We start from the raw sequence: 24,478 nt of genomic DNA, 5'->3' as shown, positions 1-24,478 counted from the left end.
TTCAAGACCAGCCTGGCCAAGATGGTGAAACCCTGTAAAAATACAAAAATTAGCCGGGCCTGGTGGTGGGCGCCTGTAATCCCAGCTACTTGGGAGGCTGAGGCAGAGGATTGCTTGAACCTGGGAGGCAGAGGTTGCAGTGAGCTGAGATCACACCACTGCACTCCAGCCTGGGCGACAGAGCAAGACTCTGTCTAAAAAAAAAAAAAAAAAGAAAAGAAAATATTAGGAAAACAAGGATAAAACCCAGACTTTTCTAATTGAAACTGTCATGAATTGTGAGTACAGATCTCTTGATTTTATTCTTGGAAATTCTTGTCTTTTGTGTAGTTTGGGGGTGGGGGGTATTTGTTTGTTTTTTTTTTGAGACAGAGTCTTGTTCTGTCGCCTAGGCTGGAGTGCAGTGGCTCACTGCAACCTCTGCCTCCTTGGTCCAAGAGATTGTCGTGCCTCAGCCTGCCAGATAGCTGGGTTACTTATGTGCACCAGTACGTCCGTCTAATTTTTGTATTTTTGGTAGAGACAGGGTTTCACCATGTTTGCCAGGCTGTTCTCGAACCCCTCACTTCAAATTGTCTGCCCATCTTGGCCTCCCATCGTGCTGGGATTACAGGCCTGAGTTTTTCTTCTCTCTTTTCTTTTCTTTCTCCTTCTTTCTTTCTTTCTTTCTTTCTTTCTTTCTTTCTTTCTTTCTTTCTTTCTTTTTCTTTCTTTCTTTTCTTTTCTTTGTTTTTTTAGAAAAGGGAATTAGTGGGCTGGAAGCAATGCATATTCTTTGTAGAACTGATAATATATGACTTAGAGATAGAGTCTCAGCTACAACTGAAACAAAGAATGTGAGAAACACAAATTCTTTAAATCTCTTGCATTCAGTCAGCCCTCAACACACCTCAAGCAAACCAAGATTGCAAAAGAGCAAGCAGGCCAGAGTTCTCACATAGAAACACTAAAATTAGAGCTTCAGAGGAATAGTTTCTTTTGCACAGTAACTGTGCTACCTCTGTGCCCAGATATTACAAACACATCTTGCAATCTGACCACCACATTCATCTTTAACACAGGTTTCTGAAACCACAGTAGCAATTATACCCACATGTTCATTAGCCATGTATATTTTTTTCTGCTCTAACTTGTGTTTTGTATGTTCCATAGTTTAAGAGGCATCCTAAGCTTTTCCCAAAAAAGACACTGTATTTGTATTTTGGGTTTTTAAAAATTTGTTTGTTTGTTTTAAGAGACAGGGACTTGCTGTGTCACCCAGACTGGAATGCAGTGGCAGGCTCACAGCTTGCACAAGCGATCCTCCCACTTCAGCCTCCGGAGTAGTTAGGACTACAGGCATGCACCACCGAGCCTGGATAATTTTTGTATTTTTGTAGAGATGGGGTTTTGCCATGTTGGTCAGTCTGGTCTCGAACTCCTTAGCTCAAGCTCTCCACCAGTCTCAGCCTCCCAAAGTGCTGGTATTACAGTAGTGAGCCACCACACCTGGCCAATATTTTTTCTTTACATTAAATATGATCATGCCTTTTATTTAGCATTACTCATTGTGGGATTTATTCTAAGGAAATAATAGAAAATGCAGGTAGTATTATTTATGTTAATGATAATAGAAAGGAAATGGTTTAAATATCCAAAAATAAGAGATTACCTAAATTATAGTACATGCATATGATGAATTCTTATGCAGTCGTAAAAATGGTTTACAAGATTTTTAATGACACGGAAAAATGTTCTTGGTATAATTAAGTGAACAAAATATATGAAACTTGTATCTTCTTATATGTAGGATAATCTAATATAGATTTAAAATGCATCAAAATTGGTTATCTAGAAGGTATAATTATCAGTAATTTTTCTAAGTTTCCTTACTGTGCTTTTACAATTGATTTTGAGAACTTGACTATTAACAGCTACATTAGTCCATTTTCACGCTGCTGATAAAGACACCCGAGACTGGGTAATCTATAAGGGAAAAAGACGTTTAGTGGACTCACACTTCCATATGGCTGGGGAGGCCTCACAATCACGGCAGAAGGCGAAAGGCTCATGGCGGCAGGCAAGAGAGAATGAGAACCAAGCAAAAGGGGTTTCCCCTTATAAAACCATCAGATCTTGCCCCTGGACTCCCCCGAGGGCTGCGGTACTGTCCTGCTCTCCAGTATTTGCAAGGGCCGAAAGGTGTACCAGCATTTCAGCAAGGCCCAGGAACCCCGCACAGCCACACCAAACCCTATGTCTGCTCCAAGGGCTGGAAGTTCGAGTGCATCAGAGGCCGATAGGCCAGCCGAGGCTACAAAAACTAACCTTGGATCCTACCCTCTTAATAAAAAGATTTTGGATGCTGAAAAAAAAGATCAGATCTTACTCACTACCACCAGTTACATGGCAGCAGGCAAGAGAGAATGAGAACCAAGCAAAAGGGGTTTCCCCTTATAAAACCATCAGCTCTTACTACCACGAGAATAGTATGGGAGAAACCGCCCCCATGATTCAATTATCTTTCACCACAACACATGGGAATTATGGGAGCTACAATTCAAGGTGAGATTTGGGTGGGGACACAGCCAAACCATATCAACAGTTGAAACAAAGTCTATTAGTCTTACATAGAAATTATTACTGATTTTCAACAAGTGAACTCTCTCTTTGGCAGATTATAAATACTAGGGTATTTCAAAGTATTTTTAAAATCCAAAGACTAAGGCTCCACAGATTAAATGGTGGAAAAAACAAGAGCTTTAACATATGTCAAATCCTCTGTAATTAATTCCTAGCACCCAGAAGAGTGCCTGGAAAGCAGTAGTAAATCACTAGCTTAGTATTTATTAAAAGTGACCTGAGACACATTATTTAACAAAAAAAAAATTTAGTTTTTTTCTTTATAGTAGGAAGATACACTGCCTACCTCTTATATTTCTGTACTAAATGACACTGCAGAGACCAAAAGTTGAAACAAATTCATATCTGAAAATATTTGTACTAGAGATACAAAGGTGAATAAGATACGGCCTAAAACTATGTGCCTGGGTGTTAGACCTGCCCTAAGGAGACTGAGCAATAATATATTTTTGCAGAATTACTAGGGAAAAAAACCCCAACTTGTGAATTTTCCTAAAATCGTCTCAGCCTCTACCCAGGAACAACCTTCACAAGGGTTGTAGATTATCTTAAGGAGATAATGTTGGCCTGAAGAAAAGATGGAATAACAGCCTCTAATTTGAGGGCCCTTGAGCAAACTGAAATTCAACTAATGATTATCTTTAAGATCTCTATAAATACTGCCATTTTATAATTCTTACAAAGTGCTGTGTCCTAAAATATTTCTTCACCTATCACTACAGGAAAAAACTTGCCATTTGTTTCTTTGAGTCTTAAAGAATTCAGTCTTGAAGTTACACTTAAGCTGTAGATACACAGTAGGCTGGGGTAAAACATTTCCATGCCTGGTATGGAAGGGTAAGAGACCTGAACCTGGAAGGCTTTTTCCAAAAGAGAAGTTAATCTATGACAATAGCAGACAAATTATACCTACTTCAACTTTTAGTGCTAACCTTATAGACCCTTGTGGAATAGACTGAAATAATCTGGAAGAAGTGAGGCTGTCCTATACTTGGAGAATCAGATTCAATATGCAATTATTGTTAATACTTATTTAATTCTTAAACTGAAAAAAAAATGAATTGTACTGGCAAAGTAGTTATTTCTTTGACAGTAAATTGTGTTTACTTGAAAAATGAATTAAGCCTCTGAAAGAGCTAAACACTTTATCAATGGATATTTATACATAATTATTTCTTTGTGTATTAAGAAGGAAATCCAGGCCAGATGCAGTGGCTCATACCTGTAATCCCAGCACTTGGGAGACAAAGGCAGGAGGATCACTTGAGCCCAGGAGTTCAAGACTAACCTGGGCAACACAGGGAGACCCCATCTCTACAAAAAATTTTAAAAATTAGCAGGCATCGTGGTGGGAATCTATAGTCTTAGCTACTGGGGTGGCTAAGGTGGGAGGATCCCTTGAGCCCAGAAGTCTGAGGTTACAGTGAGCTATAATCTTGGCACTACTTTCCAGGCTGAGTAACAGATCATTCTTCTATATTGAAAGAAATCAGGATCTGGCAATAAGAATTTTAGCTAATTCTCTTTGTGCACATCTTAAGCTACCTGAGAACATCATAATTAGCTATATCAGATACTTTATTATTGTGGTATTAGAGGATGGAAGGAGTTAATAATTTTCAAACTAATAATTTTTTTAAATGGCCAGATTGGAAAAAATACAGTATAAATAAAAGTAATATACAGACAATTTAACTTTGGAATATAGAGGAGGAAATTTTATTAGGTAAAAACAATGGATTAAAAAATGTAATAAAAGTACTTTAACCCAATAATTCCATTTTATACTATATACTAAAATACAGAAAATAATCACATTGTAGAATGCATTTATACCATTTATAATTATTATAATTCATTACATTTATAGTTAGTACAGTCAAAATTTAAGCCATTTTTATTTAGTAAATCTAATTCCACCAGTCGATCAAAAATTATTTGTTGATTTATTACTATTTTGATCTGGCACCTTTAATTATTGGTAATATTCTTTTATTTTTCTTTTTCCTACTTATGTTTAGAGGTCTGCAGTTCTGTATACCTCCTTATGTTCCCAAAAGAGATTAACTCTAGGGTTTTTTAGACTCTAATATTTCCCTAGGCTTATTTGTTTTATTTCTCTTAAAGCAGTTGAATTCACATGTATTTGAACCCTTTAGTGGGTTTTTCTCTCCTTTCTACCCACTATCACATTGCAATTAACTCTTTCTCAGATTTTCACTTAGTCTAATTATTAGAATGAATATTCAAGTTATCCTACTTTACAGCAAGGGTTTTTTAAATGATGTAACTTCTGCACATACTATTAAGAATACTATAAATCTCTGTGCTTCTTGTTAAAACGTTGGAATAAATAGTCATAAAAATAAGCATTTCTCAAAATAAATAACATCTTGATATTGCAGAAGAAACAGAATAATCATAAGGAATTGGGTACATAAACAGAAAGAAGTAAAACTACAAGTATATTCAGAATAAGGAAATAAAATTCATATGGTTAAGTAATATATATATATGTGCACATATATATATCAAACAAAGCATTTATAGCCAGACTAAAATCTCACCAGATATTTAACTTCTCCATTAAAGATTTTTTTAAAACATGTTAACCATCGTTTTACTGAATACTTAAATTTTATCTTGAAATTTGAAAGCTGAGAAGCATGGTTTATACATAAATATTGAGAATAAGTATTTTAACAGAAACTTATTCTGCCTTATTAGGTTATATTGCCAAGTTCAGAAGAAAATAATGTGTCTGATTTGTGGAAATCTACCACTATTGAAGTAATACCATTTCTGTTCTCCTTCAAGTTAACAGGTTTAAAAGGGAGTTTCATTCATATAAATGATCAAGATTGTGACTGGCATATACAGTGGAAAAGGAAGAAGGGCAAGCGTTTTACTATAGTGAGTAATAACCAAATTATCGTGTTAAAATATTGGTCTTAAATTTTTTTTCTCTGTACCCATTACTTCTTACACTCTAAACTACAGATTTTTGGTGTAACTTTTTAAGTTGACTAAGTACATTTCATAATATTTAAGCTATAATTCTAGTGATTTTAAGTTTAGAATTATTTATATCTATATAAATAGATTTGTGATTATGTCTCTTTATATTTGCAGTAGGCTAACAACCCCTTTTATTTTAGAAAGACCCTTGAAGATAATTAGCATATAAAGTTTTATTTTAGTATAGCTGTAACCACTGATGTTGTATGAATTTTCTAGTTACTTTTCTTCAGCAGATTTACACAAGTATTAGAGAGTCACCATGAATCAATTTTGTTACAACAAAGTGATTCCAAAGTGATCTTTACTGAGTTTTCTTGGATCTTTGCAACTGGAACTTTTTGGGTTGATGGAAGTTTGTCAGGAAGACAGAAAAGATGGTGCCACTTCAGATCTGATATTCCTGGGTCTGTACTTAAAGATTATCTGTTGAAGATTGATTCTTCCCCATGTCCTCTCCAAATTCAGATCTCTCACTTCTCCACAGGTTTAGAAGGCCCTATTTCACCACTGCCACACAGAAAAAGACAAAACTCAAGAAAAATAATATTACAAGTCGACTGCTCTACAAGATACAACATAATTCTTAGAACAGAATTTCTTGGCTTTGGCACTAGGCCAACACACTGTTAACAGAACAGAGAATGGAAACACAAGCATAGCCCCTAGAATTTAAATTTAATTACTTCCCGAATGTAACTCGTACCATTCAAATATAAGATGTTCTTATTAATCTATCAGTAGGACATATAAATATATAACATAAAAAAAGATAGGGATCAGACAAATAGAGGAAAGTAGGGAGGAAGGAAGCAGTTAAGAAGTGTTTTCCTTCAAATAAAATGATTTTACAATGTACTTTAACTTGTTAATGACAAATCTATGATTGAGACATAAATCTAACAATTTTTTTAAAGTTCATATTCTTTTTACTGTCTTCAGCCACTCTGCAAATGAAAATGAAGCATACACGCACACACACATACATGCACAAAAGAAGAGGAGGGGTTTTCCTGCAAATTCCTAGGCTTATAAGCCTCCTAATCTGCCCTAGTGATTCTGAGTAAAATTATATTTTTGGCAACAGTGCTTTTCCCTCATAATAAGATCCTTAATTTTTTTAAAATTTTTTAAACATAAGCATTTGAAAAAAAAGATGGTTCATAATCTGGATGCTTAGAATTAATGTTTCTATCATCTAAAAATGAGCTCTCCTGATTGTGTTTGATATGAGCAGTTAGTTTAAGGAGAATAAAAACATGTTAACTTTTTAAGTAAGTGGGGGCTTTTTAAGCTGTATAATTAACTGTTCCTTCCTCAAATAGGAGAAAACAAACTGCAAATTTTCTCACATAAAATTATTAATATCCCTGACTCTGATATGAAATAATCTTTTAAATTTTGGTCATCCCTTGGCCCTAGACATTCCCGTGTTTTCAGTTAATACAATAATGATTAGTACATTGATATGTTCAGTTCAGAGACAAGTATTTAATTGTAATCTTCATACTATCTTTTTTGGTCAGCAATTGAGATGGATAATGAGAAATTATAATGGCTTTCTGTCCCTTAGTGATCTGTGGTAGATTTTGATGGAAAGAATGAGCAATTTTGACACTATACTAATTGACTTCAGTGATTTGGTTCTCCTGAATAAGAGAACAACTTAAGTAAGATTTAAACTTCTTAATGCTAAATTCAACCAATTGTGTGCATATAAATGTAAGTGATATTAAGTTTGTTCAAAATTAACATTAATTTTTTTTTTTTTTTTGAGACGGAGTCCGTCTCCCAGGCTGGAGTACAGTGGCACGATATCAGCTCAGTGCAACATCCATCTCCCAGGTTCAAGCGGTTTTCCCGCCTCAGCCTCCAGAGTAGCTGAGACTACAGGCATGTGCCACCACTCCCGGCTAATTTTTTGTATTTTTAGTAGAGAGGTTTCATCATGTTAGCCAGGCTGGTCTCGAACTCCTGACCTCAGCTGATTCACCTGCCTCGGCCTCTCAAAGTGCTGGGATTACAGGCATGAGCCACCTGAGCCACTGCTCCCAGCCAGAATTAGCATTAATTTACAAGCTGCTATTGTCATTTAGTTTATATTTAACACTTAAATGATTATATAGACATTGTCCACGGAATCTTCACTATCTCATTCTTCTGTTCTCACTTGAAAAGTGACATTTGGCAGACGGTAGCCAGATCATTAAAGTAGTAGGTTTAACATAGTAGTATAGAAATAAGGTAATAGACGCATAAAGTTAAAATAATATTAGATTGAGGGAGATTGTTTCACTTAAACCATTAAATAACCTTTTTTAAAGTTTGCTGCTAGGTTAGGGTGGTTATGCAGCTATGTGTCATTTCCTGAAATTATCTTTCATTTGTTTTATGAGTAAAACTGTCTCTATAAGTTTACCCTAAAAATCCATAGGTATTTTGGGAAATTGAATTATAAGTGGCTAGACTAACCAACATTTGTTTTTAGGCAAATTTAGATTGCTCTATAAATCTTAATCAAATCAATCACCTATGGTAACTGGGGAAGGGGGTTCTTCTGTTTATTAGTCAAAGATATGATGAATTTATTTGTTTTTATTTTTTGAGACAGGTTCTCGCTCTGTTGCCCAGGCTGGAGTGCAGTGACACAACCACGGCTCACTGCAGCCTCGACCTCTCAGGCTCAAGCAATTCTCTGACCACAGCCTCCCAAGTAACTGGGACTACAGGCATGCATCACCATGCCCGGCTAATTTTTAAATTTTTGTAGAGATGGGGTTTCGCTGTGTTGCCAGGGCTAGTCTCAAACTCCTGGGCTCAAGCAATCCTCCCAACTCAGCCTCTCAAAGTGCTGTGATTGTGGGTGTGAGCTACTGTGCCTGGCTAAGATGATGAATTTCTTATCCACATAATCTGTTAAGGCAAAAAGAGGAAACTGGTTTTTCTGTTATCCTGCTTTTTCTTGGGAATATTTATTTTCAAATGATTTGAGTCCTTCAACTCAACAGTCTTATAACCAATAAAAGGAAATGGAGATTGGCGGGAGAGATTAAAACATAAAGGACAGGAACAGGGGAAATAAAGGAGGAAAAGGTCACAGACATAGAAATGTGGAAGTTGAATTCAAATTAATTTTTAATTGAGCCCACCTACTATGGGCCCCTCAAAAAGGCTGACAGTACCACTAACTGTTTTAAGTTTAAATGAAGGAAAATCAAAACATAACAGCATTTAATATTTATTTCTAAAACATCATTCTGAATCAACCATTTAAATAAAGTTTTGTTTTCCACTCACATGTTTTCACATTATTCAGCATGTTAATTGGGTACCCACTATTACTAGCCACCTTACCAGCACAGCAGATGACAGATGAACAAGGAGCACAATCTCATAGGAGCTTTATCACATGTGTTTCTAGGCTGAAAAGGCCCTTCTTTGTACTTCTTGATAGGTGGAGTACAGGAATGTAGAAGTCAGAAACCTAGGTTCAAACTCCAGTTCTAAGATACATAGTTTCTGTGTGATTTAGGAAAAATAATCTCTCTGAACCTCAGTCCCCCATCTGGAAAATTAGTATGATACTTACCTCATAAGGCTGTGGGGATTAATTAAAATTATGTATGTAGAGCACTTTGCAGAGTATAGAGAGTGCTAAATAAATGGATGCTGGGGTTATTAAGTGAGAGCCCTAGGATGGATGGATCATGGGTTTCCAAATATGGGATGCAATTTCAAGTTCTTAACACCAAATATAACCCTACTTGTTTTAGTTTCCTGGCATTCATCCTATCATCCCCAGTTTACTGCACCTCAGGTTATCAAGGATGTGGGAGGGATTCTACAAGGGTATGTTCCCCCAGAGCTTTTTGGTACCCTGCAATCCTAGAAGTTGTTGATGCTAGGATGTCTGGAGAGCACTGGCCATTTATTACTGAGAAGCATATGTTACAAAGGAGATGGGAGTAGTAAGGAAAGTTGAGGAACTGATCAAAATAGATGAATGGCAAAAAAAAAAAAAAAAAAGAAACGAAAAATGTTTTAACTTTTAATTCATGATAAAAACCCAGTTAAAATTAGGTATACCAGATTTCTTTATTCTCAACCATGTGTGCACATACACTCAGATTTTTTTCTTTTGGTAGTGATTTGGCTTTTTGTTAACAAAGACACAAGTTTTATGTTTAATTTAAATATTACAATGGTTAAACTGGTTTTGGGGAAGATTTTCCAGAAATTTATTAAATACAAAGTTCCTTAACTACTGACTTAGAGGAATGAGTATTGTTTAACCAGGGAAAAAGTTGTCAACCACCACCATCTTCTCTTCCTACTTTTTTTTAGAATATAAAAGATAATATCTCAATTACTTTTTCCTCTGTCATCATTACTTACAAAAATCTCAATTATTTAGGCATATCCTTGGCATGTTCATAAAATTGTTCCATTAGGCATTCTATAATTATAGTCATATTATTTTTAATCCCTACTCATCTCACCTATAATTTTCAAATGTTTGATTTTTATTCAATTTTTATATCCTGTTCATATATTTTTTAGCTACACTAAAACATGATTTTTCATGTGTATTATTATTATTATTATTTTTTTGAGATGGAGTCTTGCTCTGTTGCCCAGGCTGGAGTGCAGTGGCATGATCTCAGTTCACTGCAACCTCCACCTTCCAAGTTCAAGAGATTCTCCTGCCTTGGCCTCCCAAGTAGCTGGGATTACAGGTGCGCGCCACCACGCCTGGCTAATTTTTTTTTTTTGAGATGGAGTCTTGCTCTGTCACTCAGGCTGGAGTGCAGTGGTGTGATCTTGGTTCACTGCAACTTCCACCTCCTGGGTTCAAGCAATTCTCCTGCCTCAGCCTCCTAAGTAGCTGGGATTACAGGCTTGTGCCAACATGCCTGGCTAATTTTTTTGTATTTTTAGTAGAGATGGGGTTTCACCATGTTGGCCAGGCTGGTCTTGAACTCCTGACCTCGCAATCCACCCACCTCAGCCTCCCAAAGTGCTGGGATTACAGGCTTGAGCCACTGCGCCTGGCCTAACTTTTGTATTTTTAGTAGAGGTGGGGTTTTGCCATGTTGGCCAGGCTGGTCTCGAACTCTTGACCTCAGGTGATCCACCCACCTTGGCCTCCCAAGGTGCTGGTGCCCAGCCTCTACTTTTCCTTTTAATTAGTGTCCTGACTGCTCTAGCAAACTTTTTTTTTTTTTAATTATTAGCCCCTCTGGGATCCTTTCTTCTAATTGAATTTTTGTCCATACTCAAACTGTTAGTTTGCCATATACCATTTAACCCATGTGCGTCATTTCTAATTTTTTTCAGAGATGGAGTCTCACTCTGTCACCCAGTCTGGAGTGTAATGGCATGATCATAGCTCACTGCTCCCTTGAACTCCTAGGCTCTATTGATCCTCCCACCTCAGCCTCCTGAGTAGCTGGGGACTACAGCTGCATGCCACCATGCCCTGCTAATTAAACAAATTTTTTTTTTAGAGATAGGGTCTTGTTATGTTGCCCAGGCTGGTCTGGAACTCCTGGACTCAAGCGATCCTCTTGCCTCAGCCTCCCGAGTAGCCGGAACTACAGATGCAAACCACCACACCTGGCCTCTGAATATTTTTACCTTAAAAACATGGGGGAGATGAAGACGCATTTCTGAGTCCTAATCTACTGCTGCCTTGGTTGTGCTCTATTAATTTCTGAAATTCTTAGTCCTGTTTACTAAGGAATCGTAGAACATGCAAGTTGTATTGTACTATAGTTGATGGCAAGCTTGCTAACCATTCCTCTGGGTTTTCTTGCTGTGTGGAATAAAAGGGCCAAAGCAAAAGAGTCTCATGGTGTTCATGAGACAGAAAGAGAATTTGATTCCACTATATATCTGTGTAGATTCTCCTTTCATTTTTAGATTTGGAACCTGAACACCTAAGCTACAAAGGCAGAAGATCTGGCAGCTTCAACACACTTGTTTCATTACCTTCACACCCAGGGAGGGCAAGAAGCAACAGCAAGGAATGACAGCTCTGCAGCTCTGCAGCTCTGCCCCAGGAGAGGAAGGAGATATTAGGGAACCGGGCTGGAGAAAAGTGCTGGATATTTTTCATTCTCCCTAATTTTAAAAAGCAAGTAGTCTTTAACTTTTTGCCTTGATGAGAATTGTACATTCCACTTTAGAGAAGCCTGTGCTTCCATGTAGCTAGCTCCAAAACAAAAAGGTATGTTCTGTGAAACATGAAACTCAGAAAAAAAAATTGAGGTGGCCGGGCACGGTGGCTCATGCCTGTAATCCCAGCACTTTGGGAGGCTGAAGCCGGTGGATCACGAGGTCAGGAGTTCAACACCAGCCTGGCCAAGACGGTGAAACCCTGTCTCCACTAAAAATACAAAAATTAGCCGGGTGTGGTGGCATGCGCCTGTAATCCCAGCTACTGAGGAGGCTGAGGCAGAGAACTGCTTGATTCTGGGAGGCGGAGGTTGCAGTGAGCCAAGATTATACCACTGCACTCCAGCCTGGGCAACAGAGTGAGACTCTGTCTCAAAAAAGAAAAAAAAATAAATAAATAAAATAAAAAATAAGTTGAGGTATGGCTTTCTAAAACTATAAACATCTCAGTCATGTAAAATTAGAGAGTAAAGTTTATATATTTGCTTGCTAATTGTTAGCTGTTAGTACATATCAAAACACTAAATTAAGCCCCCTTCCTACTGGAATAGATAATCGTTTCTTCAAAAAGTGGTAGTATTTAGAAAAAGCCCTATTCTTTAACAATGGGGAAAGCCACTGCAAGAAAAATTTTGATGAGTCACGAAAAAAGTGATCTTAAATAAATTATGTCCATTATGATACTATATACTGTAGTTTGGAAACTTGGTTTATCTGATCTCTTTATACCACTCTCTGATGGTCTCTGGGTTAGAAAACTTTTATCTGGTTCCTATCAGTAATATACATACCACATTTCGTTTTAAGTTGGATTTCAAATTTAATTACTTGATAAACTATTGTATCTAAGTAAGGGTAAGATGAATCACTTTTCCTGCTTTTGCTGTTAAATTTTTAATTTTTGTGTGTATTCTACCCGTCCCCTGCCTACTTCCCGTTATTTGAATTCTGCACTTGGTTCCTGTGCTATTCCTATCCTTACTTAACACTTCAACATATCCCCACAAATCTCTGAGCTCACATGGTGCTCTAATGCTTTCAACTAAATCTGTACTCACCAGTATGTCTCTCAGTTCTTTTGGCAACTTGTTCTTTTGGCAACTTGTTCTTTTATGTAAATTGTATACAAAATATGATTTGCATATTTTAAATATGATGTGAACAAAAAGAGCAATGCTATTAGTGTTCAGAATCACAAATTTATATTTTTAAAATTAGGAGTTAATTAAAATCCCTTTCATTATGAAAAGGGTACTACATTGCAAGTAATTCACATTAAAAGGCATTCTATTCAATAGATGTGTTTATTGGTGGGTCAGTTTTGCCAATGTTTTAATTCACATGTAATTATGTAGACCCTGTGTCAGCAACAACTAACAATAATACTACTTTAACTGAAAAAATGATAAACTGTTTCCATTGATATACTCTGTGATTATTTTATAATCCTCAAGTTTTATAGTCTTTTACAGAAAAAAATAATAAAATATGGCGATAAACTGCAATTTGCCACATTTCCTCCAAATCTTAGACAGTATAAAACACAAGACATTTTTTTGTGCACTCTACTTTTATAGAACAACCAGGTTTATAATTGATCTCTTTATTTTATTAGATTTATCAATATACATGGAAGCTTTCTCAAATCTCAAAGTTCCAAAAGTATGTATTGTAAAAAATCATCTTTTCCTTTAGAGGTCATATTCTTAGAGAGCTATTAAAGTCTATTTATAAACAAAAATAATTGATAAGCTAACACACTTTAGAAATCAGAATATTTTAAATTAAAATATTTTTAATGAATACAAGATATGTCTTTTTAATTAACTATCATAGTTAAATTTAATATCACAAAACAAAATGGCTTATCCCCACTAATTTTTCAAGTGAGGTAAAGCCACTGGAATTTACACTTAATATAAGTTTTAAATGTGATAATTAAATGATAATATTTTATCAATTGTAAGAAATATTCATTTATAAAAATTTCCTCAGGTTCATCAATCTTTTTAGGCCAAGTTTGAGCCCATGTCAACCTTAAAGGTTAGATTCAGTGCACCTAACTTGCCTAATAAGCTTGTCAATTTAAGAATATGAATTTCATTAATAAGGGGGAATAAAGAGTAGTTAACTCACTAAAAGCGAATGGGATAGTTTCAAATAATTACTTAAGAATTTTAAAAATTTAAACAGAAATGGCCAATGATTCTGGGTTTAAAATTTCACAGGATAACCTTAAAAAAAAAACACATAGAAATAGTGAAGTCATCACCTTATTGATGAAAAACTAAAGTTTAATAGTCATTGAATGGGTAACAACCACTTGTAGTCTACATTTAAAAATTTTAATCATAGCTAAGAAAAACTAAAAACAAATAATTCTATTAAGAAACAACAAAAATGATAAACATTTAATACCTAAATGTAGATACTTAAAATCCTAAACAAAAATATTAAAGTTAAAAGGGCCTTGAAATTTGTTTCTAACAAATCATCTTATATAATCAATTCCTAAATAGCTCATATCCTTTGCTTTGGTGTTTTATCTGCTATCATCTAAACATTAGTACAGTAGAAAATCACTTAGGTTCTTTTCAAATGCTTGGCATTATAATGTGATCTCATATCTTTCCTCAAATTAAATTTTGCTCCACATATTCCACATGTATACAGATGAACATCCATGTGCTGCTCCAACTGTTCATTATTTGGGAATATCTGAAAGCAGACCTGGCATATAGTCTCACCAGCAGATAAATGAGAAATCATATGCCGTACATGGTCATGTTTTCTGAAGTTTCCTTGATCACAAATGGAACAGACATACCTGGCCATGCCTTTGTGCATATCATTGTGCAGTCGCAACTGACGCTCTCTTAAAAACTGCTTTCCACATGTTTGACAAACAAACTGTTTTTCCTTAGTATGAACAGTATAGTGTTCTCTTAAGTGACACCGCTGATAAAATCCTTTTCCACACAGATTACAAAAATGCTTTCGTCTGTGATCTCTTTCATTTTCTTCCATGATGGCACTCTTAAACATATCTTGATCTAAGCAGCTAGACATATGTTCAACCACTAGATTTTCAGTTTCAAAACGCTGGCCACAATTAGGACATCGAAAAGGGCAGGCAGAATGTTTAAATAACTGCTTTTTTTGGATACTGTTTATCTGGTAATGATTGTCCCTAAAATCATCCAGCATTTCAACAAACATATCTCTTATTTCGGACTGCTCATCAGGATTCTCTTCCAAGTCCATTTTCTCCTCAGTATTTCCTAACCCATTCATGGTCAGATCTTGGGGCTCGCCACATCGTTGAGCATGTTCCTGAAGCTGCCTACCCTTTACAAGTATTTGTCCACATTTACCACATGCACAGATATTTTCAATGTGTTTGGCTAAGTAATGAGATGACAGGTCCTCCTCGGTTATTGTAAGTCCACACAGCTCACAAGATGCATTTTCAGTATCCTCTTGTACTGGACTGCTGTTGTTAGGGGGCCTCATATTCTCTAAACCACCTCTTTCATCAGCACTTACTGACATTCGAGGTTTTAGAGTTTTCCTACCACTTTTTTTTATGCTGACATCTTCTTCAACATAGTATCTATAAAATGGCTCTTCAGGTTCATCTTCTAATTCATCATTGTCAGTGGATTCATTACAGTCTTTATCAGTAACTTTAATAATGTTAAAGTCTTTCAGTTCATCTGTAGGAATATCTTCTGGCTCCATCTTAATAATAATCCTTTTCCTCTCAGCAGCTCTGCTTTTCTCTTCACTGGCTATTTCAGACTCCACTGTGCTACTTTTTCTGCTTCCAGTGGTTGAAGCTGAATCATCAGCAGCCTGGCTTGTGTCTCCTCTGTATTTGTCCGTCTGTGCAGAAAATGTTTTGGAAGAATCTTTTTCACCAAATTCAGCTTTGATGTTACTGTCTTTTCCATCTCTAATATCTACTATTCTATGGTAAGATCTTGTGTTTTGGTATAAATGTCTGTTAGTACAGGTTAGCACATGCTCATCTAATAATTTTTCACAGCTAAAGCCAAATCCACAGCTATCACAGGTAAAACTCCGCCCAAAGCGTCTTGACACACGTTCTTTTGGAGTAGATAATTTGGACACGGAACTTTTTTTACATACATCAAATAGTGGCTCAGGAAAATTACCTAATTGTAAAGACTCTTCATCAGCCTCTCTATTATGTGGTGTATTCACCGTTGAACTTGGCTCTGCACACCACCTGTTGGCTTCATTGCCATTTCGAGCCACAGTATCTTCATACATTCTTACCCCAAATATCATTTTGCTGTTCTGTTTGCTGGACGCAGAAGAGGAACATTTTGAACTAGAACAATCTGCATCCTGGATGTCTTCTAAACAGTCAGGAACATTGTATAGCTGTAGGTAGTTCATTGCCACTTTAAACTGCTCAAAACTGGAGGGAGCTGTCATAATTTTTCCTAAATACATAAACTGCAAAATGAGATCAAAACATTCTGCACTAATTTTCATGTTGCTGAGATTCAGTTGTGCAGTACTATGCTGATGGTTCATGAAAAACATTCTAAAATAGGAGCTACAGGCAGCTAGAACTGCCTTGTGTGCTTGAAAGTAAATGTCATCAATTGCAATACAGCAGTCACAGAGAAAACCCCATTCTCTTTGGTTGTTTAGCTGCTGAAGGACATAGCTGCTGTGGCTGGGCTTTGCCATCTTCTGTTAATTAGAGACCTATGTAAAACAAAAATATTAAAGTCAAACAAGATATAGAAAAGCACTTGACAAAATTAATTTTATCATGATTTGTGACTTGCATGACTTTGCTATTACAATCAAGAAATTAAGAGCTTTCCATTCTAATAAAACTCAATAATATATACTTGAATCATTTTTTAAATTTGAAGATGAAGACATCCAGCCATTTATTCAGGTTTTTCATATTGAACAAAGGCATCAAAAGCAAAAGACAGTTTTAGTTTCATTACAACTCTTGGGGGGAACATGTACACTAAATTTGAACAGAAAAAAAGACATTAATTTAAAAATACTTGAAGGAGGCCGAGTGCAGTGGCTCACGCCTGTAATCCTAACACTTTGGGAGACCGAGGCAGGAGGATTGCTTGAGCTTGGGAGTTTGAGACCAGCCTGGGCAATAGTGTGAGACCTCTTCTCTACAAAAAAGTTTAAAAAATTAACCAGGTGTGGTGGCATCACCTGTAGTCCCAGTTACTTGGGAGGCTAAAGTGGGTGGATCACTTGAGCCCAACAGGTAGAGGCTGTAGCGAGTTGTGTCACGCCACTGCACTCCAGTCTGGATGACAGAGCAAGACTCTGTCGCAAAAGAAAAAAAAAAAAAAGAAAACAACTCTTGAAGGATATGAGTAATGAAAGTAAATAAAACAGCAACTTAAACTGAAAGTTAACAATTAGATTGTAAAGTATGAAAAACTTATTAGATAATTAATACTAAGGAACTATTGCTCATTTTTTAAGTGTGAGAAAGGTATTTTGATTGTGTTAAAAAGAATCCTTATCTTTTGGATATATATACTTTAGTATTTACAGATGAAATGATACATCTGAGATATGCTTAAAAATAAATGGGGTGGGTGTGGGGAGCAATAGATGATACAAGATTGGCCATGTGTTGTTAAAATAATCTATTTTAAAACCCCTATTAAGCCTGGGCAACATAGCAAGATCTCGCCTTAAAAACAAAACAAAAAAACATTAGCCAGGCATGATGATGCACCTGCAGTCCCAACTACTCGGGAGACTGATGCAGGAGGATGGCTTGAGCCCAGGATTTTGAGGTTGTGGTGAGCCATGATCACGCCACTGTACTCTAGCTTGGGTGACAGAGTGAGACTCTGTCCCAAAAATAAAAATTTAAAAAAACCTTATTAGGGCTGGGTGTGGTGGCTCACACCTGTAATCCCAGCACTTTGGGAGGCCAAGGCGGGCGGATCACGAGGTCAGGAGATCAAAACCATCCTGGCTAACACGGTGAAACCTTGTCTCTACTAAAAATACAAAAAAAATTAGCCGGGCGTGGTGGTGGGCGCCTGTATTCCCAGCTACTCGGGAGGCTGAGGCAGGAGACTGGCGTGAACCTGGGAGGCGGAGCTTGCAGTGAGCCGAGATCGCACCACTGCACTCCAGCCTGGGCGACAGAGCAAGACTCCGTTTCAAAACAACAACAACAACAACAACCACCTTATTAGATTATATAGAAATGGCACCAAACAAGTTTGATCAGTGCCTTTGTCTTTTCTTGAATTATCAAAGAAGCAATAATTCTATAGAGTTAGAATGTGTCTCATGTTGCTCAACATGCATTTCAGGGTATAAAGAAGCAGTGGGTTTATTTGAGAAGGTATTTTATTTATCCTTAGAGTGTAAAGTTTTCTTTTTTTTTTTTTGAGGCAGGGTCTCGCTCTGTTACCTAGGCTGGAGTGCAGTGGCATGATCATAGCTAACTGCAGCCTCGATCTCCCATGCTCAAGCAATCCTCCCGCCACAGCATCCAGAGTAGCTGGGACTGTAGGCACATGCCACCACATTCAGTTTTTTTTTTTTTTTTTTTTTTTTTTTTTAATATTTTGGTAAAGACAAGGTCTTGCTATGTTGTCCAGGCTGGTCTTGAACTCCTGAGTTCAAGCGATCCTCCTGCCTCGGGCTTCCAAAGTGCTGGGATTGTGGGTGTGAGCCACTGCACCTGGCCTCTTCTATTTTTTTTTTTTTAATTGTTAAAAGAAAAAAGTAAGGCTGAGCGCGGTGGCTCATGCCTGTAATCCCAGCACTTTGGAAGGGTGAGGCTGAGGTCAGGAGTTCGAGACCAGCCTGGCCAACACGGTGAAAACCTGTCTCAACTAAAAATAAAAAAAGTTAGCCAGTCGTGATAGCGGGCGCCTGTAATCCCAGCTACTCCGGAGGCTGAGGTGGGAGAATCGCTTGAACCCAGAAGGCGGAGGTTGCAGGGAGCAGAGATTGCACCACTACACTCCAGCCTGGGTGACAAGAACGAGTCTCCATCTCAAAAAAAAAAAAAAAAAAAAAAGTAGCAAAAAATTCAAACATAGAGGCATATAGAATAAAAACACACCTCAGATCACATACCTCTTTTCAGAGGTAACCCCTCCAAACACTCTGGATTATATACCTTCAGATTTGTTGAGATGCACATGTATGTAGTTAGCATATTGAGTACCTATGAGATGCCAGGCACATAGTTTTGCTTTTGTTGTGTTTTTTAACCTAAATGCTATCATACTATATATATATATATATATACCTCTCCGCAACTAGTTTTCTTCATTTAACATTAGACTTAATATTAGTGGGCATTTAAGTATTTTTAGTGTAGGGAGCTGACTTTGGATAAGGAAGAAAGGAGAGGAAATATTAAAAGCACTAGAATCCTATCATATTATAAAGTTAAAATAAGATCAAATTTTAGCCTCAATTTTTAATCCGTATACATAAAGCTTCAGAATCTATCTTCTACTTAAAAATAAGTTCCCATGCAATTTGACTGAACTTAAAAAGAACATGTAACAAGCTGTTTAGAGAAATAAAATGTTCACTCTTCAAGCTCTGTAGTAGTAATTAAGGGTATCTACGTTTACGTACTTCTATTTGCTTTTTATCCATTCCTCAGCGATCACATATGGGTCATACACCCCTTTTACTACCTATATGCCCATCCTACCACCTCTAAGACATAAAGTTCCATAGCCAGAGATACGGGACTGGTGAAATGAAGATGGCTTATGATGAAACCTGCTGTCTTCTTAAAATTGCAACCACTGCACCTTTTCTGGAAGCCAGATCAAGTTTCAAGTAGGTACAATATTTCAAACCTCTGTAACTCAGGTATCTGTAAAAAGCTGTGAGGAATCATGTTCAGTATGTATCTAAATACAAAAAGCAATGTATGCACAAAGATAGTCATTAATGAGTTACTTCTAATTTGAATGCCTAGTAAAAAAAGGAGTCTTAAGGTAAATCTACGCCCCAGAATTCACTGTCATGTGGCAGTGAATTAAAAATTGTATTTCTGGGCCAGGCGCAGTGGCTCATGCCTGTAATCCCAGCACTTTGGGAGGCCAAGGTGGGCGGATTACCTGAGGTCAGGAGTTCAAGATCAGCCTGGCCAACATGGTGAAACCCCATCTCTACTAAAAAATATATAAAAATTAGCCGGGCGTGGTGGCACATGCCTGTAAACCCAGCTACTCGGGAGGCTGAGGCAAGAGAATTGCTTGCGCCTGGGAGAGGGAGGTTGCAGTGAGCCGAGATCATGCCACTGTACTCCAGCCTGGCTGAGGGAGGTTGCAGTGAGCCGAGATCATGCCACTGTACTCCAGCCTGGCTGACAGAGCAAGACTCTGTCTCAAAAAAAAAAAAAAAAAAATATATATATATATATATATATTTATATTTCTAAATGGCAACTACAGAAGTGGAAAAAATGTTCAAGATGGAGAGCCAAATAAATAAACACAGGATACAAAATTATGTTAGAATTATATAAAACAAATCCACGCCACAACCTTATTCAAAAGGTGGGGGGAAAAAAGATGAAAAAAATACACAAAAATGTTGACCCAAGCCCGTTTTAAGTAGGATGAAATTTCTATGTCTATAGTCATTTTTCTAGGATTCAGAGAGACATTTAATAAATAATAAACCATAGAGTAAGAGGCAGAGGGATAGGTATTATTTCTAAAAAACCAAACTTTCTACTAATAAGAGTAGTTCAAGAATGAAACAAACTTGTTTGGAGAATGAGTACCCATATTAAAGCAGGAACAGAATGCTATTGAGGACAGTATAAGTGAAAAGAGCATGGGCCTGGGATCAGACAGACCTGGCTTCTTATCTAGCTTTGCCACTTTTGGGAACTTGCTTATCCTCATTGACCCTAAGTTTCCTGAACTGAAAAGGTAGGGATAATACCTCAAATACAGTATCATATATGAGGATTCACAGAGGCAATGTGTAAAATGCATCGTGCTTGGCATGTAATAATGAAAGTAATAGTGGATGTTGTAATGGTGGTGATGCTTATTTAAGCATCAGGTAAGTTTGAGTTGATAACCTTAAAATTTCCTTCCAAATAACAGTCCATTAGAAAGCCAGTAGTTAATCTATAAAAACTTTCAAGTATTAAATAGTCCAGGCTTGAAATAATGATATAAAGAGCATAGAAGTTCCAAGGACCCTTTCTTATCTAGATGAGCAGCAGTTTTATCATCAGCAACCAAAATTAATACAACTACATAGAAGATCAATATGATAGGCACATCTATAGCTATAGTCACAATTCAACTGAGTAAAAATACATATTCTTTTATTAACATAAAACACTAAAACATTTAAATAAGAGCACTTATAGCATTTTAATGCACATTTATTCATTCAACAAACATTTATTGACTACCTTTGGTATACCAGGCACTGTATAAAGTGTTGATCATCAGCAGTAGCACAAGTATTCTATATTCATTTGAGGAATTTTTACTTTTCCTAGATCAGTGATTTCATTCAACACGTATTCTGCAAAGCGCCCACTCTACAGAAGAAGGCATCATGCTGTAGTAGAAAGAACAAGTGCTCTCAGTCAGATGGATCACAGTGTGAATCCCACTGCCTCCATGTTTATACTCCTATATTCCCCCTATAGAGCTGGAAGCTGAACAAATGGAAGCTGAACAAATGCTGTGTCTAATTTTTAATCCTAACACAACAGTATTTAGGCTGACCTAGAATTGTAGTTTAAGTAACATTATTATGCAAATGTCCAGGTTCTGAGTAAAACTGATTTTAGGCAGCGTAACTTATAATAGCAATCATTGACACATTAGTACCAGAAAATCTGTCCTTGTTACACCTCATTCAGAAAAGCTTTTTTCTTAAATTTTAATTATTATTTTTTTGAGACAGGGTCTTACTCTGTTACCCAGGCTGGCGTGCCATCATAGCTCAGAATGTCCTCAATAGCATTCTGTTCCTGCTTTAATATGGGTACTCATTCTCCAAGCAATCCTTCCACCTCACACCTTCTAAGCTAGCACTACAGGCATACGCCACCATGACTGGCTAATTTTTGTATATTTTTTGTAGAGATGAGGTCTTGCTATGTTGCCCAGGCTGGTCTCGAATTCCTGGGCTCAAGCAATCCTCCCACCTCAGCCTCCCAAAGTGCTGAGATTACAGGTATAAACCACTGTGCCTAGCCCAGAAAAGCTTTAAGAAGGATTAATACACCAAAAACAGGTAGAGGAGTATGCGGCAGGGGAGGAGGGATCTAAATTCCTGTGAGACTTTTAGCTTATCTCTTGAAGATAATTTTTTCATTAAAAATTTTTGAGGCCGGGCACGGTGGCTCACGCCTGTAATCCCAGCACTTTGGGAGGCGGAGGCGGGTGGATCACAAGGTCAGGAAATCGAGCCATCCTGGCTAACACAGTGAAACCCTGTCTCTACTAAAAATACAAAAAATTAGCCGGGCGTGGTGGCAGGCACCTGTATTCCCAGCTACTTGGGAGGCTGAGGCAGGAGAATGGCGGGAGCCCGGGAGGCGGAGCTTACAGCGAGCCAAGACTGTGCCACTGCACTCCAGCCTGGGCGACAGAGCAAGACTCCATCTCAAAAAAAAAAAAAAAAATTATGAGGCATTCACTTTCATTAAATTATAATTTCACTCAAATTCCAAGAGGAGTTTGCTCTTTTTTCATTTTTTTGACCTCTTTATTAATGCTACCAAAAAAACTTAATGAACTTTATGTTCTAGTAAAGCCTATAAAAGGTTTTAAGTAAATGGACAGCTTGTATTTCAGCTGTTCTTGTTTTTACGACTGAAATCTGTGATTGCTTTTGTTTGTACTACTAGCTGCATCACTGGTAGGACAAGTTTAGCACAACTAGAAGTCAAGGGCTCAGGTCTGAGAGCAGAACCTCCAATGTGACTCAAAGGACTTAATGTCATTTGGATAAGGAAAACAAGCTATATAATGCCAAGAGTTACACTAAGGCTAGAAGGATACCCACTGTGCAGAACTCTAGCAAGAATTAAGGAGTTAGGTGATCCAAAAAGTTTTATACTGGATTTTTAAAATTTTAGTCTGAAAAAGTTTAACGGCTCATCTCAAGTTTAAAAACAGCCACCAAGCACATTAAGCATATTAAGTAATTTAATCATACATTTTTAGAGCTTAGAGAGATCTAATCTAGTCTAACATTCTTATTCCATAGAAGGCAAAGATACATGGTTTTTAATGTATCAGGGTATAGTTAACTGTGCTGAAGCACATACTAGGACTAAGGACTCCTGACCACCCAGATAGTAATAACCTCTATATATGGCACTTCCTTGGTACTATACAGTATGGCCTTCTGGAAAGAACACTAAACAAGGACAGGGCATGAGTCCTTAATACAGGGTTTGTTGGTTGGATGCTATTGAGCAAGTGATTACCCCAATCTGAATTATTTATCTGTAATGTGGCTTTATCCATACATGTCAATCTAGTCTTATTCAATAGATGTGTTCCCTAAGTTATATTGTGTAAGCTATTTCAGTAAATTTCTCACTGACATAGTAAGATTTCAGAAATATTTTTCCTCCATTGCTAGATCTCTCAAATTGGAAATAACAGTTTTGCTGGAAGTTTCTCTTGCTCCAGCCTTGGTAAATGATAATTTAAGGGTCTATAAATAAGCATATCCAATGAATAAAGAAGTACCTTAAAGGAATTTTAAAGTGTTTCTGTGAGGCAAATAATCACCCTCTAAATTGTGTCACAGACTTGCAGCACCAATGAGGCATTTGAAGATGATTCGCTTAGCCTCAGTGAAAGTCTAGAGAGCCTAGCATCACAGTCCCAATTCAGCACCCCAATCTCTGACTTACAATTACCTCTGGATCTCAAGGAAGATTTATGTATATATGTTTCCTTTTACCTATTTCTGTGTCTTATAGGTTGAATGTTATGTATGCAGATGGATTTGAGGATTACAGAGTATTTTAAAAGTCTAAAATGTAATGAAAGGATTCTTACATTTTAACATCAGAATATCAGAATCTATTGAATACTCATAATGTTCCTAACACTGGATAGAGCATTGAAATGGAGGGTGGAGAAGGATGGTGTACAATAGAGATAACTGTATATGAGGGATTAAATTTGAAACCAAGAAACAATTTGAGGAGTTTAATAAACTATATTGAGGCCGGGTGCGGTGGCTCATACCTGTAATCCCAGCACTTTGGGAGGCTGAGGTGGGTGGATCACCTGAGGTCAGGAGTTCAAGACCAGCCTGACCAACATGGTGAAACCCTCTCTACAAAAATACAAAAATCAGCCGCGCATGATAGTGGATGCCTGTAATCCCAGCTACTTGGGGGGCTGAGGCAGGAGAATCGCTTGAACCTGGAGGCAGAGGTTGCAGTGAACTGAGATTGAGCCACTGCACTCCAGCCTGGGCAACAGAGCAAGACTCCATCTCAAACATAAAAATAAAAATAAAAATAAACTATATTGAATAAAGTTCAGCAAGAGTTTAGAAGAAAAGCATTAATTATACCAAAATAGTAGGCTTTAGGAAGGATGTAGGATTTGAGTAAAGCCTTGATGAATGAGTA

General features: G+C 37.1%; 1 protein-coding gene and 1 long non-coding RNA gene across 10 annotated transcripts in view; one reads left to right on the top strand and one right to left on the bottom strand.

Moving 5' to 3' along the window:
• Nucleotides 1–4,312: 4,312 nt before the first annotated feature.
• ZBTB1 (zinc finger and BTB domain containing 1) overlaps nt 4,313–24,478 on the bottom strand; it is a 29,900-nt gene continuing 9,734 nt past the window's right edge. For 3 of the 9 annotated variants that reach the window (XM_055362041.2, XM_063697899.1, XM_019009553.4), the window contains exons 2-3: nt 21,275–21,426; nt 13,103–16,560 (exon numbers count right to left, since the gene is read on the bottom strand). In XM_055362041.2, the coding sequence (XP_055218016.1) occupies nt 14,401–16,542 (2,142 nt within the window). In that variant the 5' untranslated portion in view covers nt 16,543–16,560; nt 21,275–21,426 and the 3' untranslated portion in view covers nt 13,103–14,400. Of the gene's footprint in view, nt 6,151–13,102; nt 16,561–21,274; nt 21,427–24,478 lie in introns of those variants that run through there. The other 6 variants (XM_019009554.3, XM_019009552.4, XM_063697900.1 and 3 more) reach the window with 3 other exon arrangements.
• Nucleotides 5,469–24,190, top strand: LOC109023232 (uncharacterized). Its single transcript, XR_010130773.1, has 3 exons — nt 5,469–5,535; nt 19,490–19,671; nt 23,641–24,190. It is a non-coding gene; the product is annotated as an uncharacterized lncRNA (long non-coding RNA).

Source organism: Gorilla gorilla, chromosome 15 (genome assembly GCF_029281585.2).
Source record: "Gorilla gorilla gorilla isolate KB3781 chromosome 15, NHGRI_mGorGor1-v2.1_pri, whole genome shotgun sequence".
Taxonomy (NCBI): domain Eukaryota; kingdom Metazoa; phylum Chordata; class Mammalia; order Primates; family Hominidae; genus Gorilla; species Gorilla gorilla.
Note: the sequence above shows the minus strand (reverse complement) of the source record. Positions and strands in the feature narration are given on the sequence as shown.